This window comes from Alosa sapidissima, chromosome 1 (assembly GCF_018492685.1).
Source record: "Alosa sapidissima isolate fAloSap1 chromosome 1, fAloSap1.pri, whole genome shotgun sequence".
NCBI lineage: Eukaryota > Metazoa > Chordata > Actinopteri > Clupeiformes > Clupeidae > Alosa > Alosa sapidissima.
Genome location: NC_055957.1, coordinates 26,079,280 through 26,097,457, shown reverse-complemented (window position 1 = coordinate 26,097,457; position 18,178 = coordinate 26,079,280). Strand labels below are relative to the sequence as shown.

The 18,178-nt window shown below is 41.7% G+C and overlaps 1 protein-coding gene across 1 annotated transcript; it reads left to right on the top strand.

The window, feature by feature from the left end:
• Positions 1 to 5,792: 5,792 nt before the first annotated feature.
• Positions 5,793 to 17,839, top strand: si:ch211-13f8.1. Its single transcript, XM_042108401.1, has 15 exons — positions 5,793 to 5,966; positions 6,474 to 7,547; positions 8,539 to 8,608; positions 9,367 to 9,507; positions 10,297 to 10,350; positions 10,803 to 10,880; positions 11,110 to 11,178; positions 11,537 to 11,605; positions 11,782 to 11,850; positions 13,660 to 14,828; positions 15,122 to 15,296; positions 15,507 to 15,750; positions 16,074 to 16,189; positions 16,378 to 16,544; positions 17,008 to 17,839. Exons 2-15 carry the CDS (start codon positions 6,482 to 6,484, stop codon positions 17,199 to 17,201), a joined length of 3,681 nt encoding a protein of 1,226 aa, XP_041964335.1. The 5' UTR covers positions 5,793 to 5,966; positions 6,474 to 6,481; the 3' UTR covers positions 17,202 to 17,839.
• The last annotated feature ends 339 nt before the right edge of the window (positions 17,840 to 18,178 follow it).

Below are 18,178 nucleotides of genomic sequence, written 5' to 3'. Positions count from 1 at the left end.
TTGTAGATGGACTGCCTTTACCTTTAAAATGTGTATATATAATTTTCTTTCTGATCTCCTTATACAAATCTGCCTTCTGTGGTTCATTTTCTGTGTGGTCCACACAATGATATCAAACTACAGAGTGGCTACTATCTCCATTTAAATAGGCTGAATGACTGAACACTAGTTAAGGTGAAACAGCTTGCTTGAAACATCACTATAATCCAGCTTTTATTACAGGTAAGCACATGTTTATGTGCCATTTCAGAATATCTTTGCAAAATAAACAAAGCACTCTAAAAAGTGATGTGTTAAAAATTGTATTTTAAAAATCTGTCTTTCACCCAGCCAGCCACACAATTGCTGTGTTGAAATTGACACAAAATGTCAATCACTTTTTAGAGTGTATAAAGTATATATTTTTGGCCTTTTGCCTTTTTTGAGAAAGTGAGGGGAGCAGAAGCAAGTGGGAGAGGGATGAAATGGAATCGAAATGACTGGGTTGAACTCGAACCCGGGTTGCCATGGACATACTTAGCTGAATGTGGTATACTTAGACCTGAATGTGGTGGCCAGTTGCACCACAGCATCACCCCCCCCCCCCCCCTTTTTTTTTATACCTTATGCCTGGAAGCCAACCCGAATTTAACCCCGCCCACAAAATTTGAGGTCGGTAAATTCGGTCTGAATTCGAATTGACTGCACCAATCAAATTTTTTGGGGCAGGCTTTGTACGATGATGGACAGATGAGCAATGGTGCCTCATCTATCACGTCTCCTGAGCGCACTTTGGTTGATTTTGTTTGCAACAAAAAGCCTGTCACTATAAGCTAGACATTTAGATTTTCGCTATCGTGTCTGTTGTACAAGACATTGATAGTGCAATAACGTTAAAAAACGACAAGAAAACAATGTTAAGGCATTTGTGGAGAAGGAGCCCATAAACATTGGACGTCTGATGTGGTGATGTACAGTAGTACTCGAGACCGGTCTCGAGACCGATTTCTGCTTTCTCGGTCTCGTCTCGGACTTGTTCCTTCAAAGACTTGGTCTTGACTCGGTCTCGGACCACAGTGGGAGAAAACGACTGTCCTCGAGACCAACGCATTTTTTTATGTTCATATTTTTATGTTCAAACACATAACAACAATAACTAGATGTACCGCAGAGCGGTACAAAATATGACCGCCGCCCAGTCCAGCACATTTTTTCCACAAAAATAAATCACGCTGAAAGGCCTATATGATTCTAACTGTCTCACTAAATTGCATTATCCACACTCAATTCTCACTGGTATCTGCTAGACTAGTACCAAAACATGATTAGTTCATAGATTTCACATGTAAAATTCATTTTATACAACCCCACCCCCATCTTGCCTGTTCATAATTCTGAGAAATTCTTGAATTGTGTGCGTGTACACGTTTATGTTTATGTGTGTGGGTGTGTGTGTGTGTGTGTGTGTGCGTGCTTGTGTGTTGGCCTGCGTATGTGTGTTTGTGCATGTGCATGCATGCGCCTCCAGGGGTCATGTTAACCCATTTCATGTGCACACATGTGCACAAACAGATACACACGCACACACATACATTTACAGTAATCATACGTATGACACATACTCACACAGTAGACATATGTACGCATGCATGTACAGGCACATACGCAGGCACACACACAAGCACGCACACCCACACAGCACACACATAACATAAACATGTACATGCACACATGCACACAATTCAAGAATTTCTCAGAATTATGAACAGGCAAGATGGAGGTGGGCTTGTATAAAATTAATTTTACATGTGAAATCTATGAACTAATCATGTTTTGGTACTTGTTGTCTAGCAGATACCAGTAAGAATTGAGTGTGGATAATGCAATTTAGTGAGACAGTTAGAATCATATAGGTCTTTCAGCGTGATTTATTTTTGTGTAAAAAATGTGCTGGACTGGGCGGCAGTCATATTTTGTACCGCTCTGCGGTACATCTAGTTCTTTCAACAAATTCCAACAAATTTGGCCTCAACTGTAGTAACTTGGGCCCCCACCATCGATCCTTGACATATGTTCTGGGGGCTCTCTGTCATTGTAAGGCCCTTGGAATCGCCAGCTTTCCTGTTGGCTTGGAAAAATCCAGACTCATTCACAAAGTGAATAAAGTGTGGTGACTCTCGATTGGGTAAGTTTCCAACACTTGCAACACTTTGAAATCATTGGTCTAGCCACCAATCACATCATCCTAACATTGCTTCCTACTTTGCCTAAACTTTACATACTGACAATTAACAGCATACAACAACAGTCAGGAAACAATATTTGTGGGTCTACTATTTTTATTAATTAATATTTTTCCAACTGCATTTTTTGATGTTTGCAGGTGTTGCTGCTTCTGTCACAATACGTTTCGGTTTCGTCTTCCCATCTCATCGCTGACTAGCCTGACATTTTCCGTGTCTAATAGTCCAGGCAAAGTAATGTTTTACGACAGACTAATTGTAAAATATTTTTTTTCAGCATAGATCATTTCTTTGAGGTGCCCAGAACAACATACTAAAAGTCCTAAGAAATCCTAGTTGAGGAAATATGTTAAATTCTCATCAATCTGAGATGTGTGCCAATAAGGCCAGGCAACAATGCACCCCAATGGGGCTATTTTTTCCTTTACTCCAATCAAAATGAAACTTTACACAATGAACATATCCACGAAAAGTATTTTTTTTTTGTATTACAAGTTTCTTTGAAAATTAATTTTAATATGCAAATGAGCTACACTAATCGAATATGCTACACCCAAATAGGCTTAATTTTTTCCTTTACTCCTACCACAGTAAAACTTTACATAGTAAAAGTATACATGAAAATTAACTTTTTTTGTATTACAAGTTTCTTTTGAAATGAATTTGAATATGCACAGCTGCCTATTCAGCTGCATGAATTTAAATGCATAAGCTCCACACTTATTGAATATGTAACAATTTGCATAGGCAGAAACACCATTCATGTGTATGACAAATACATCGGCCCAATCTTCATCTAATCATCCTACTCCCAATGGGTTATGGCAATGCTGCTTTTAGACTGGCCTCTAACCTGAAAACTGCCTGGCTTGGTAGTACCTGCCAGGGGTATAACCCCCAGAGGTAGTCTTCAGGGTCACAGAGGCATACACGCCTCCCCACCACGACAAGGTAGCAACAATTAGGGGAGGGTTTTTTTTTGTGTGGTTTATTTATTTATTTATTTATTTTATTATTCTTTTTTTTTAATCCAGCGTGGATCCTCAACCCCTTCTCTGTGGCTCCCTATATCAGTTCCTAGTTTGTTCTTTGCTTAGTTCTTCTGCTCTGGGTCATATTCATCTGATAAATTAGGCAACTGTGAGTTTGTGCAGCTAGTACCACGACATTTTCCGCAAATGGCAGTGCAAGAGAGCCCATGTTTTTTGCATGTGCATCTCTTTGTGCTGTAGTCTTTCTTGCAACTACAGTGGACTTCATCTAGTATTTCTGGTTTCACACATACACACACACACACACATGCATACACTCACTCACACGCGCGCGCACACACACACACACACACACTGTATCTATTTCCAGTGTCTGAGGCCAACCTTCTCCACGTAACAATAATACAGAATTGTATGACACACACACACATGCATACACTCACACACACACACACACATGCGCACACACACACAGACACACACACACACACATATGCATACACTCACACACACACACATGCACACACACACATGCATACACTCACACACACAGACACACACAGACACACACACACACACACACACACACACACACACACTGTGTCTGTTTCCAGTGTCCGAGGCCAACCTTCTCCACGTAAACATAATATATACAGTAGAATTGTATGAAAATCAGGCCAGAAGTGGTGCCAATCATTTGTAAATCTACCAGCCCAAAATATAATCTCACCACGTTACTAATGACTAAAATGGGATGGCCATTCTGACTTTCTTATGATGTTATTTGTGGGGGAATGTCATGTCATTAGGTAAGACTTGTTGGCAAATAAAAAAAAAATAGAAAGCAACTGGAGGCAAGTTTGTGCAATCAATTCTTAAGGTCACTATAAGTCTTTTTGTGGCAAGTGACCCAGGTAAGTGTGGCAAGAGACTTCAAATGTATCATGTCTATGCATGTAACTTATTGAATGGACATTAATGTGTTAGTTATTTGGACCCTGTTTCTGTTCTTCCTAGGCTTCTTCTTTCGCTGATCACTTTTGGTTTTTGCTATTTAGCTTGAATCGTTTCACATAGAAACTTTATTCAAACTTTGTAACGTAGGTCTTCTATAGGACAAAGCTGCTACGGTATGTTGATTTTCATGTATACTTTCACTGTGTGAGGTTTGATTGTGATAGGAGTAAAGTTAAGATTAAGCCCCTTAGGGTGTATTTTGGGCATATTCGATTAGTATATTGCTCATTTACATATTCATTCATTTTCAAAGAAACTTCTAACATAAAATGTTTTACTTTTCATGTAGACTTTCATTGTGTAAAGTTTTATTGTGGTAGGAGTAATGGAAAAAATTAAGCCTATATGGGTATTTTGATTAGTGTATAGCTCATTTGCATATTCAAATTAATTTTCAAAGAAACTTGTAATACAAAAAAATTGTACTTTTCATGGATACGTTCATTGTATAATGTTTTATTTTGATAGGAGTAAAGGAATACAATAGCCCCATTGGGGTGTATTGTTGTCTGGCCTTAATGGCACACATCTTGGATTGATGAGAATTAAACATATTTCCTCAACTAGGATTCTAGGACTTTTAGTATGTTGTTCTGGACACTTCATAGAAATAATCTATGCTGAAAAAAAATATTTTACAATTACTTCTATTTTTGGCTTCAAAATGAGTTAGTTTGCCTGGACTATAAGGGAAGGTTTATTAAGGTGTACCAGACTAGATTTCCCTGGATTTCCATGAATGAAAATCTAGGTGGGCGGGCCCAGGCTATAGCCTCTTCTGGCACCCCTGCAAAAGACACACACACACACACACACACCTATCTTCATAACCTGGAAAAAAATGCATGCAGTGATTCTCTGTAATAATATACATTATCATACACTCTTGCATTCAACTTTTTACCAATTAAATATTTGCTCTCTAAAGTTACATTGCAGTAGGTCTAGCCCTAGCTCTGTTTCTGATAGTCTGGCCAATTCGACCGTTACTGATGCTCATTTATAAATAGTCCACCTCTTCCGATCAGCCCCGTGGAGGCTAGAGTAAGGCTACAGTGTGATTCCAGGTAGAGGTTTGGAAACAGAATTTGCCAGTAGTTAATCCGATTATTAACGGAATATTATCTCGCGTAATTGTAACCATAGGCTGCTCTGGAGTTCATATGCTCTTGTGCTTTCGCCTCTGACAGTGCTGGTTTTAAAATCAAACCGACGTTTTTGTTAGACGACATGACAAGTAAATGACTGACAGGGTTACGTTTAAGAGGGCACGAGATTTCAGGTTAACTTTAATTTGCGTGAAACTGAATTCGTGTGAATTGCACAGACTTACGCAACAGAATGCTACAGTTGGCAACAACGGAATTAAAGCACGCATTTATTTTCCATTTTTGTCTAATCCGTATGATTTCTGCGGGGATTAACAGACCAATCATGAATATGGAGAGAGAGTATGTGTAGGTTAGAAGTAGCTTTGCTCACTGCAGGAGTGAACTGGGTAAATGCTGTCCAACTTCAGTGACAGAATGGTAAGAGCATCCGTAGGGTACTGTGGAAATATTTTTTTATTCAAAAGGAGAAAGCCGGAGATAGCCTATGCTTAGATGACCCAGATGACGCTGGGGATGTTCAAATGGCAACATGGAGGGCTATACGATGCTTTGTCCTGTTGTCTGATATGGGAATATGAGCCGTGAATTTGTGTGAAAAACAACGTCTCTAATCCAAATTGCAGGTGAGAATCAAAATGTTTATTTTATTAAGCATGCAAATAGCATGTTGATACTGTTTTTGAAGGTTATGATGACAGGTTGATGGAAAAGGTCAGTTTTGGGTACATTACATCTGATAGAAGAATTCTTATGATTAATTTTAAAAATACCATTTGTTTAGGATTACATCCTATTTGATGAATTTAACAAAAGGTTTTCGGTGGGCTATGTGCATTGGTGTGTTTTTAAATTTCTTTCTCTCCAAAACAAGTTTAGAAAGAAAATGGTTTGCACTTTTCAAAAGTCAAAAGGGGCAAAGATGACCCTTTAAAGCTGTTTAGTAACAGCATTTGCATTACGCAAACATTGATTATGATGACGCATGAGAACTATCTTCCTGAGTTTTTAATCCTTTTTAAATCAGTGAATAAACAAGTGAGGGTCTAAACAGCTAACCGCAAACAACATGGTATTCTTTAAGAGTGATTTTCGTATTCTTTAAGAGTGATTTTCTACCTGTTTTTTTTTAGGGAGAGATATGGAAGGTAGAAAATTTACAATGGGAGCAAAGCGTCCCCCACGGCCCGTGCTACAAATCAAGGGACCAGAGACAGTGACTCAGCTGGCGTACAACATGCAGGACGTTCTCACCATGTCTGAGCCAATAACACCTTCATCCTCTTCTTTCTCACCTGGCTCCTCCCCTCCTCTCCCTGGATCAGCGGTGTATGCCTTACAATCCAAGGTCAAGGCCAAGTCCCAGAAAAAAGACAAAATACTGGAAAAGGAGTGCGACGACGAAGATACCAAATTGCTTTTTGTGCAGAGGAGAAGAGATGAGGCCTTGTCCCTCTCTTCAATGCACCGGCCTGAGTTGGACATGCCTGGCAGCAGTGACGAAGAGGGAACGGATCAGGTCCAGAGGGGTGTCTTTGCAAGTGAGCCTTCGGCCCTCGTGGAGCAGAGAGCCCTGGCAGCAGCAGAGAGTGAAGGGGGCAGAGAAAGTCCCTTCCTAAGTGTAGCAGGCCAGACCCGAGGCCTTGGCGAGGGAGCCAGTTTAGAAAGTCTTCTTACAGATGGCTCTGGAGATTTGCAAGGGGATGACCTCACATCCAGGACTTCCTCAACCATGTCCTCCTCCCCCTCCCCCTCCTCCAGACCCTGGGCACCTCCAAAAGGCTTCTGGCGTGTCGCTCGCCCAGAGACGCTCGTCTTGGACGAAGAGAATGCCTCAAAGGAGATGCCACCTCCAGGTGCCGATGGATCCCAGGGGAAACCAAAGATGAAAGTGGGGGGTGTGGACTTGGACAGCTACGGGCAGCTCCACCACTCCGACAGCCTGGAGAGTCACCTCCGGAGGTGCTGGAAACAGGAGGCGAGCGCAGCTGAGTCCTTTGAGGGACTGTGGAGAGCTGACAGCCTGGAGAACGTAGGTCCTCCAGAGAGGACACCCTCTCTGCGTAAGAGGATGGAGAGGAGTAAGAGAGCTCTCAGGCAGGTGCAGATGCTCCGTAGGCACAATGCTAAAGGCACAGAGGGGACCGCGGTTGACGTAGATGTGCACCATTCTCAAGAGGATGATGTCAGGGGCACAGAAAGCACGGGTAAGCTAGTAGGTCCGCTGTAAGCCTTAAGGAAGCATGCTTTTGCAGCCTTAAAGATAGTTTAGTTGGACTTTATGTAGGATTTCAGTCAGTTTCTTAAACAAAATGACTTGAAAGGAATACATTACAGGTCAAACTCATTGAACACTGCTGCGAGGCCTTGTTCAGTTGCTGATGAAATGTACATGCCTTTACTCACTCATCCTACTCGTCTCATCAACTCATTTACTATAAATACACTCTATTCAGCTGGATGGCAGGAGGCAAAGTACCTCACAGGTTGCTTTTGAGATCAGTTGGTGCCCTGTGTGCATTTGAGCCCCCCCCCCCCCCCCCCCCCTCCCCCCATCTTTTATCCTTTATCCCTTATCCTGTGCTTACATTGAACGCCACAATGTTCTGTACAGAATGTACACCGTGCATATGACAGTCAGACCCTCCACCCCTAGTCACGAGCAGGTCACCCAATGCAGAGGCCACTCTCTCTGCAGAGCCAGTGTGAGCAGATGTGCTGCCCGCTGGCCGTGATTAGAGGCCTGGGGGAGGGGCGGGAGGCAGGAGCGAGAGCTGCAGTGGCAGTGCCCAGTCACAGCGCTATGTTTTAATACTGCACAGTGAACCGAGTGCCTGAAATCTGCCACCCTCTGCTCAGCCGTTCCCCCTGGGAGCCTTATGCAACCAGATGTGCAGGCGCTGTTGACTGGCAGACCTCGGGTCAGAGAGTGAGTGGGTGTGAATGATTTGTTCTCCATTGTTGCATCCCTCTGAAAAGTCACTTGGATGGGTGTGCCATAGCAACTCAACATTTACAGTAGGATATATTGTTGAAAACTGAATCACTTGCTCTACCTCCTTTCAAGTGGCTGTACAACGTTTGAATGTGAACATTTATTAAGCAATAGTTGAGCAACAGTTAGTTTATTTAGCTTTTATGAGAGGAACATTGTTTTCATCTTACCAATGAATATGATTGTTGCTGTCTTATCTTTAGGTATGCTTAATGAAGGAGAGAGTGATTTGGTATACACTGTGTCCCCATATGAGTTTGAACAGATCTACAGGTAAAACACATTTGATATGATACAGTTATAGACAATCATTATGTATGCTGTATACACCCAGTATGATTATCTTCACTGTTCTATTTTCAATGATCAACATTGTTTATAGCATGTGTTTACAGTGGCATATAAATCCAGACATCTAGTTTATCCCCGCACATAAGACAATATCATTAATTTCCTTTACAACATGAGGCTGTTACTTGTGTAAGTTACTTGTGAAAAACATTTCGTAATCACCTAGAGATAAGATCAGCTTTCCTATACGCAGCATAATACAGCACAGTGTAGCACTCATGCTTTTAAAGAGATTACATAAAGCAGCTTTGAAAGATGATGGTGTTGATATGGCCACACCCAGAGTTTGTCTCTTTACATGGAAGTGCTATGGGTTTTACTTCAGTGCTACAGTAGCTTAGCTTTTGCTTTCTGGTAAATCATGCAAGCAGTGTCACAACATATTTTTATATATTTTGAAATTGGAAACAAGCATTGTTATTCAATAGTTTTATGTAAAGTATTATGCAAACACATTTTGGCTGTCAGCCGAATTTACATGCTTATTAAATGATCATGCATGGTATGATTATTTAAATGTTTTGGACTGCCAATTAGATATAGGTCAAGATCTTTTTTTTAAATGTGCTCAGGGATTATAACGTATTATAAGTGTATGATATACTCATAAATGTGTCTGCTTTTTGTAAAAAAAAAAAAGCCATACTGTGTAAAGAATATGTAACATGTCCTCGTTTCAGATGTATAGTCACAAGTGACGACCTGCCTCTAAGCCCTCGTCACGAACAAGCCAAACGTTTGCTTGAGAGGGCGAGGTTGAAAGCCCGATCTCAGTTACCCAAAGGTGAACAGCCTGTCCGCACTGGTCCAGCAAAGGTCCCGTAAGTGAACTTCACTCTCTCTCTCTGTCTTATTTCTGCCCCACAGTGTCACTTGAGTCTTCCTCACAGGGTGTTGGACACAGCCTGGGGTTGTGTAATAGATTACTGGTCGTCCCATAATCACGGCCCCTTACATCGGCATTTACGTGCAATATGAAACCCAAGTAGTATTCAGCACAGGCTGAGACCCTGCACTGGACTGTCTGTGTTATGTAATCAAGTTTGTGACATGTTGCGATTATTTTTCTACGCCCATGTTATTCCATAAATCCTGCCAACACGTTCTAAAGAGTCAACAAGTAAGCATATGCACCATACACTGACTAAATAAAAGAACCCTAGGAAAATGACATTCTGTATATTATTACATAACAACAACATACTCTGATGTGATCATCGCTGACATTAAGCACCGATAACACATTTTGAAAAGCTTTTTCAAGGCATTTTTAGTATAAACAATTTATTAAAAGCTTATGTTTTAAAGTGCTCTTGCACCCATGCTGACCTGACCTATATTCTGCAGGCTACTAAAATGCTCCCAAAATAAAATATGTTCATAATACAAAGGATTTAATCAATATACTGAACCCTAACATTAGGAGCACTACATACTTATGTCATCAGAATTTTAACAATAGAAATGCAACACTGCAGATTATTAGACAACAATTTTGATATTGAGGACCAAGCTGCTGTTATATTTGGATTCAACCCTCTTATGAATGATGGATAATGAAGGAGGGAGTAAAGTAGCCTAATGACACATGATATTTTGTTCTCCTTTAGTGAACTTCCTGTATTCCATAAGGCTGTGCAGGTGGCCCAAGAAAAGGCAAACAGGTAAAAGACTTAGGGAGCTTCACTTGTGTTGTTTACTAGGTTATGTAATGCATTGCTTGTCATTGCTAAGTTATATTGTCAGTCATGGTTGATTTGAGTTTTTTTTTTTTTTTAGTTGAATAGACATTTAACCTTACTGACCCCCTACATCTTGATATTCTAGAATATCAACCCTTTATATACAAATGTATGGCTCTTTATCTTCCTCAAACCAATATACAGCTAATTCTATTGCAGTTATCCTATTAGTCATGTTTTTTTTTGTATTCCTTCCAGATGTCTTACAATATGTATATTCATTCTAACTGTCTTAGAAAACATTTGCATTCTGACGCATTTCCTCCATAATATGTAATTTGATTCTGATTTATTTATTTATTGGTTGCATTATATATTGGATACCTGTTACTTTAGCTACCATGACCTTATTGAGTTCAACCATGTCTCTTCAGCAGGGATCTGCAGTCTGGCTCTCCCTTACAACATAAGGCAGTAGCAGTGCAGGGGGACTCTCAAGAGGAGCCATGCAGGTAACATGTCTATTCAGCTGGATGATGCTCAGGACTTTGCTAATTTTTTGTAGTTCCCTGTATGATGTTCATGGTATCATAGCAATGTTGATATTGTTGTATAGCCGCAATGTTAATGATAATAAATGTAGAAATCTCTCTCTTGGAGTGTTAAATGCATTGTGTATTATCTGAACCATTATTATAGGGGCAATGTTTGTCTGAATGAGTGTGTATATTTCGCTTGTAGGGATGTGCCAATAGGATCTCCCCCTCTGCATAAGGCTGTCATGGCAGCATCCCAGGATAACATATGCAGGTGCAATGTTTTGTATATTAATCAGAGTAATCATTAATAGAATAATAGAATCAGATAGTTTAAGATTTCAGATAAAAATGCTGAAAAGAAAAAGAAAGGACAGCTGACAGCTCCACAGCACAAAAAGCCTTACATAAGATGTTGTCTAACAAACCAAGAGCTTTCACTAATCAACCAATATCTAGCATGCTAAATATTGCAACATTAAGTCAAGCTTGATGTCATGAAAATACTTTGAAGTAGCTGTAGCTATTTTGAGTTTGTCAAAATGATACTATTACAACAGTTTCTTCAGTCTTTCCATTTGATACGAGCAGGCATATGCTGTCATGAAAGAATGTGAATATTTCTCTTGTAGGGAAGTACCATTGGGGTCTCCCCCATTACTTAAAGCCGTACTGGTGGCAGCTCCGGAGGAGATATGCAGGTACGAATCAGCAATATATTATCAGCATATTGAGTAGATTATTTGTGCAAACATACAATTACTTTACATGCATAGTATATGCATGTCTTAGTTTTATATTAATTATTAATATAGATTGTTGATATGGTATTTTGCATTTTCTGGGTAAACACACTGTGCATATTTCTGTTCTGAAGGGATCAACCGACTGTGTCTCCCCCACTGCACAAGTCCGTCATGGTGGCAGTCCAGGATGAGATATGCAGGTACAATTCCTCTATGGGATGATACATTTGTGTATATCCATTACCAGTATTTTACATGTATTATATATAAAGGTTGTTGTCTTTACATAGGTGAAGGTGCTTAGATATGGACATTGTACAGCACATATTGTTTAGCTAACACCATGTTGAGTGTAGTCTATCTATAAACATTTGCCAACTTATACTATATTTAACTATTTAAGGATGTTGGTACATATGCCTTTTGCTAGCAAAAAATATATTTTATTTTGGTATACATACCAAAAATAGACAAACATACCATTAAAGACAAACAACAACAACAACAACAACAGCAACTTGCATTTACAGGTGCAGAAAAAAATTAATATCATGGAGATGTCCATAGCCCTGCATAGTCAGAGAGATTAAAGGCTCAGGAAACCATTGCCGGTGTTTTTACTTAGATCAGAGCTCATCTCATGTCGACATTTCTGTATCAAAAATTCTTTATTGTAATATTTTGAGATTCTGGATTTTTGATTTCCATTAGTTGTAAACCATAATCATCAAGTTTATAATAAGTATAAGTATATATACTCTTTTGATCCTGTGAGGGAAATTTGGTCTCTGCATTTATCCCAATCCGTGAATTAGTGAAACACACCGTGAATTAGTGAACACAGTGAGGTGAAGCACACACTAATCCCGGCGCAGTGAGCTGCCTGCAACAACAACGGCGCTCGGGGAGCAGTGAGGGGTTAGATGCCTTGCTCAAGGGCACTTCAGCCGTGCCTACTGGTCGGGGTTTGAACCGGCAACCCTCCCGTTACAAGTCCGAAGCGCTAACCAGCAGGCCGCGGCTGCCCCTATATAACAATAATTATAATTATTATAATATAATAATACAGATTGAAACAAAAAAGGTTTTAAATATTTCACTGTATGTGTAATGAATCTAGATTATACGCTCAGGCCAATCCAAACTTTTCTCATCTGTTGTTCCTTGTTGATGGAACACACTGCCAGTTCCTACAAGGGCAGGGACATCCCTCTCCATTTTCAAAAAACTCCTGAAAACCCAGCTCTTTAGAGAACATCTCCTCTCATAGCACCACTTACAACAAGTCTTGCTGATCCTAGCACTTACCAGCCGTCTTGAACTGACACGTAACTGTTAAAAACAGCACTCACTGATGCACTTATTCTTACTGTACTCTACCGTTTTTAAATTGTCCTAAAATTGATGAGAAATGCTTTAAAACTTAAACTGTTTACCATGTTGTTAGTCGCTTTGGTTAAAAATGCGTCAGCCAAATGTAATGTAATATATAAAAATGTCACTTTTAAAAAATAAATTACGGGGGAAAAAAATAACTTTTCTTGAGATGTTAATGCTTTTATTTTTTTTTAGATGCACCTGTATATGGCACTTTATCAAACCACCCAAACCACAGTACAGATTACAGTGAAGCACCTAACTGGGTGATGCACACCAGCCATTATGTACCAGAATGCTCACCATACACCAGCTTGAGGTGGAGAGTGAGGGAATGAATAAATTAGCCAATTACATTGGAGGATGGGGGCCTGATTGAATGAGCCTGTTTGAAAATTTAGCCAGAACACACAGTCCATATATAATAATAATAATAATAATAATAATAATAATAATAATAATAAATGTTATTTATAACGCACTTTACATCAATTCAACGACCTCAAAGTGCTACAATGCACATAAAACAACATAAAAGACTTAAAAACTAGCATAAAAGGAAAACAGAGAGAAAATCATTAAAATAGCAGTCATACCTCATTATATCCCTTGTGGGCCTTTCTCCTCTGTAGGGATCTGCCTACTGGGTCTCCTCCACTGCATAAAGCCGTCCTGGTGGCGGCTCAGGAGGAGATAGCAATTGCCCCCATCAAGCTTGTGGATGTTCGGGGCAGAGAGTGTGAGCGCGGGACACGTTCTCGTCGGGTCGGCCAGTCTCCCACACGTGTGCGCTTTGAGGACGAGTCTGAGAGGGAAGCAGAGCGACGGTACCTAGAACGGGTCCGGCAGCGAGGGCCTGTGGTGACGGACAAGTCTCAAAATGCAGCAACCAAACCAGAACAGAGTCGAGGCATGTCCACGGCAACCATCCGAAAAGAAGACGAAGGAGCGGCAAACCAGGTGATCATACCACAGGAGGAGGTTGTTGGTAAATGTGATGCCTGCGGGTCGCTCCTAGGAATCATTATAGCGAAAGACGCACACGGCCAGCCTGTCCTGAGCACTGCTGATGGGCGAGGGAAGCTTGTCCCCAAGTGGGTCTCCCCCGGTCCGGCCGACCAGCCGCAGAGTTACAACGCCGGAGACACGGACCTCGCTGCCATGGCAGCCCTGGCCGACAGTATGGGGGGTGCAGGTGAAGGAGGCGCCGGAGAGCAGGTGTCTGGCTTCGGCAAGCTAAGGAGGAGGAGTTTGAAGGGCGAGAGGCGCGACGAGGCAGGACACGTCCTCGGCCCCTACGCCCGCAGCCAGGACCTGTGGGCGCAGAGGCGCAACTCCTATTCAAAAATGAGGGCAGGCATGGAGGAGGGCAGCCTTCTGTACACCCAGAGTATGCCCATGGCACCCCAGGGGGTGACATTCTCACTTGACGCTCAGTCCATGCTAGGACACGTGCCGGCTGCAGCAAGCGGCTCTGGGATTCTTAAGGACACCTCGTCTCCCCAGTTACCCCTCAAGTCGGCCTTGAAGTCCTCCTCCAAGAACCTGGCTAGTGGGCAGCGGGTGCTGACGCTGCTGCCCTCCGTCCAGTATCGGCTTGTCCACCTGGACCAGGAAAAGGAAGGGAAGCCTCACCACATAGAGCTCTCGGCTGACGAGCAGCTCACGGTGATGGCAGGGACTTCCTCTACAGGTCTCACACCCTGTATCAAGCAGTCTTCTCTCAGGTACACTACTGCCAAGATGACCTCTGACCTCCCATCTCAGGGATTATGGGAAACCTCCTCAGAGGCAGTGCCAGGTGAGTGAGGGAATGTTGTTTTTCTTTTCTTTCTTGTCTCTTTTATTTGCTCTTACCAGCTTTTTACTCCATCTGTAGCTTTTCAGTTCTCCAGTGGTTGTGCATTTTTCAGATTACCTTTCATGTTATGCAGTTAACACAACAGTGAACTACTCCATCTGCTGGCTGACTGCTTTCACCACAGCTGACTCACATGAAGAGAGGTTCAGAAACTGATGATGACAGGAGAGAATTTGATGATGACAGGAGAGAATTTGAAGCTGGCGACTCACTGTGTGGTTTTTCATTGACAGCTCACTTGGGCGGAGAGGATCTCACAGGTGCCTGTGCTCCAGGTGGCCCTCTAGAGTGCCGGCCAGCCTTGCGTTGCGGGGTAGGAACCAAGGCTGATGATCTGAGGTCAGAGCTTCTCCGGGCAGAGCACCGCAAGGCGGAGCTCATGTGGGAGGACATGCCAGAGAGTGCTCGGTGGGTCTCACCTCTTAAGTCACCCATGATCCTGATCTCTCACAACTGCATGGAACTGCACTAAAATGATCCTATATACTGAATCTCTCCTTTTATGACTCCACTGATTCCTTTAGTTTTCAGTCAATTTTTGCACCTTTTATCATCACGCTATCAATCATTAGACTCATTGTGATTATTTGTACTTTTTTCCATGTGCACACAACTCAGCAGGGCCATGATGGAACAGGAGGGCAAATCCAAGCTCTCTCTGCGGCGCTTCTTCTCTGCCATGGGCCTCAACAGTGTGGGCAAGCTGGTGAAGGGTAACCGCTCCAGCAGCATGGATCACCTGTGCTCGCCATCTGCCCGGCACATCGCCCCGGCTCCCATCTCCGCCTCGGCCTCCCCCTCTCCGTCACACCACCCCCGGACTCGACTGCAGAGGACCCCATCCCTGCAGTCCCTGCACACGGTGAGGTTAACTGCTGTAAAATAAGTGGACACAGTATAATAACTGTTTGATAATTGATGACTGCTTCTACTCACCTTAAAATTATAGATTCTTTGACTAGACTAGAGCCTTAAATTAATATTAAACAGCTATGCAAAACTGAAATATCTACAATTGTGCAAATCAGGTACTCTGGATAATTTAGGAACATACATCAAATCAGATATATAAATTGTTTATTGGTGTGCTTGTTTACTCTTTTATTAATAAGTACTACATTAAAACCATTAGATAGGGGTAATTGTAGTCATTGACGTGGTTGTAATTTCACATTTCACCACCAGGAGTCTCCTCTGGCCCAGTTGAGAAAAGTCTCTTCCGTACAGAGCCTCCAATCCCCAAAGAGGCTAAAAGAGCGTTCAACAATATTGGGAGCAGTGCCCTATAATCTGGCTCCAAGGTATAATTTTTTTAAATTATGTCTATGTGTGCATGTATTTGTTTTTTTAGTGTGTGTGTGTGTGTGTGTGTATGTGTGTGTGTGTGTGTATGTGTGTGTGTATATTTATTTTATTTGTATTCATTCTCATTGTAAATACACATTAAAGGCTAATTTTATCCACGATTCATCTGTCTGTTTTCTGTTAGGGAATTTGACCAAGATCCATGCCTCGGGGATCTGGAGGCCCCTCGTGGGCCCCAAGGGCGTCTGGTCCAGGCTTACACGGATGGGACCCTGCACATAGAGCTGAGTCGGCCAGCTAACGGGCCCTTTGGATTCGTAATCTCCAGGGGTAAAGGCCGCCCAGGCTCAGGTAATGTTCCTAACACCTCACCTGGGTTGCATACTGAAGTCCAATGCTGAGACCTTCATACCATAATAAAGACTCAATAAACTTAAAAATGCAATATGTTTTATCTTTTAAGATCTGACTATCCACTGTTCCTTTAAGCTGTTTTGGGAGGAAACCATAATTTATGTTGCTTCAGATATCACACACTGATCTACAGTATATGATGTGTATTGGTGTAATAGTTTCAATTTGTTTAATATTGCATTGCATGTTCTTTAGCAGACTCTTACTCAGAGCAGCCTGCTGGTTTGAAAGTGTATTGCTTGGATATCTTAGAACTTGCTATTAGTGATGCTATTACTGATGTTTACCGTTAAAATACACGCATAAGAAATTAGTACCATTCAATATGGCCAGACTGGTGCAAGAAGCTATGCTATGCTTCCAAATGAATAACCCAAGATCCCTCTGCTTTTCCTCTCAGGTGTGTTTGTGGACCAGGTGGGAGACACCTCAGCAGACAGCATCTACACTGGGCTTCTGGGGGTTGGGGACGAGATTCTGGAGGTGAACGGGGAAATGGTTGCTGGCCTGTCTCTGGAGCAGGTGACCCGGCTGATGACCCGCGACAGCACAGCATCCATCCGGATCATCCCTCATCGCTGGATCCAGAGCTGAGGGCAGCCTCCAAAGCTCCTCACAAGCATTAACAAGGCTGCAGAAATGCTGCAGAGGAGGATGAATGGACTGATGGAATGAACTATCAAAAGCTGTGCTGTTGGTATATGACACATATGACATAATCAATAAATTGCTCCAATTCATAGACATTTATGCCTGCGGCCTAGAATAGATGTTAGAGTTCTTTATCAGCTTGCACCTTTACATGTACCCAAATGCTACAATGACCTTAATCTCATTCTACATAGTGCGTTTTTTTATAAGCCATACCATACAGAACCTCTCCCTGGCAGAGGAAGTGGAAATGACAAGTCACTGACTGAAATGACAAAGATCAACATTTTGAACCAGACCTAAAAATATATTCCTTACACAAGGGAGTCTAAAACAACTGTGAGTGTTCATAACCTGTGAGTGAAATCGTTTATGACCGGACAATAAACCAGACCGACAGTCATATCACAAGCTCACAGTCTAAATTTTGTGTTTTTGTCACACCAACACAAATGAGAAATTAGAGATGAATTACAATTGATTTAAACAGGTCACACTTTGTAGCATTATCCAGGAATGTGGCGTTGCAACCAGGTGGCTTATCAGAATCTAATATTTTTAAATGTAATATCTAAAATATATTTCACGTGTAAATTGGTATTCAAAGTTCTCTAAACAGAGCCTAAGCCACGATGCCACTGATGTAGGCCTAATTGGTAACAAATAAATTGTTATGATATACGAGTGTAGCGCGTGGCGTGTTTGACTGTCGAACTTTTGGACAATCCGTTTGCCTGATTGACAAATAGGCTAAAGAAAGATCCGATTCGATACTGAGCTCCTCATTCATTCCATCTAATAAATCAGGGGTTAGGTGGCTATACGTAGATTTAAGCATTCATCAAGACTATCTGGCAAAAGGGTAGGCTATGTCTTAACATCAATTTTGCCACTTATGTGGAGAACAAAGCTTAACAATA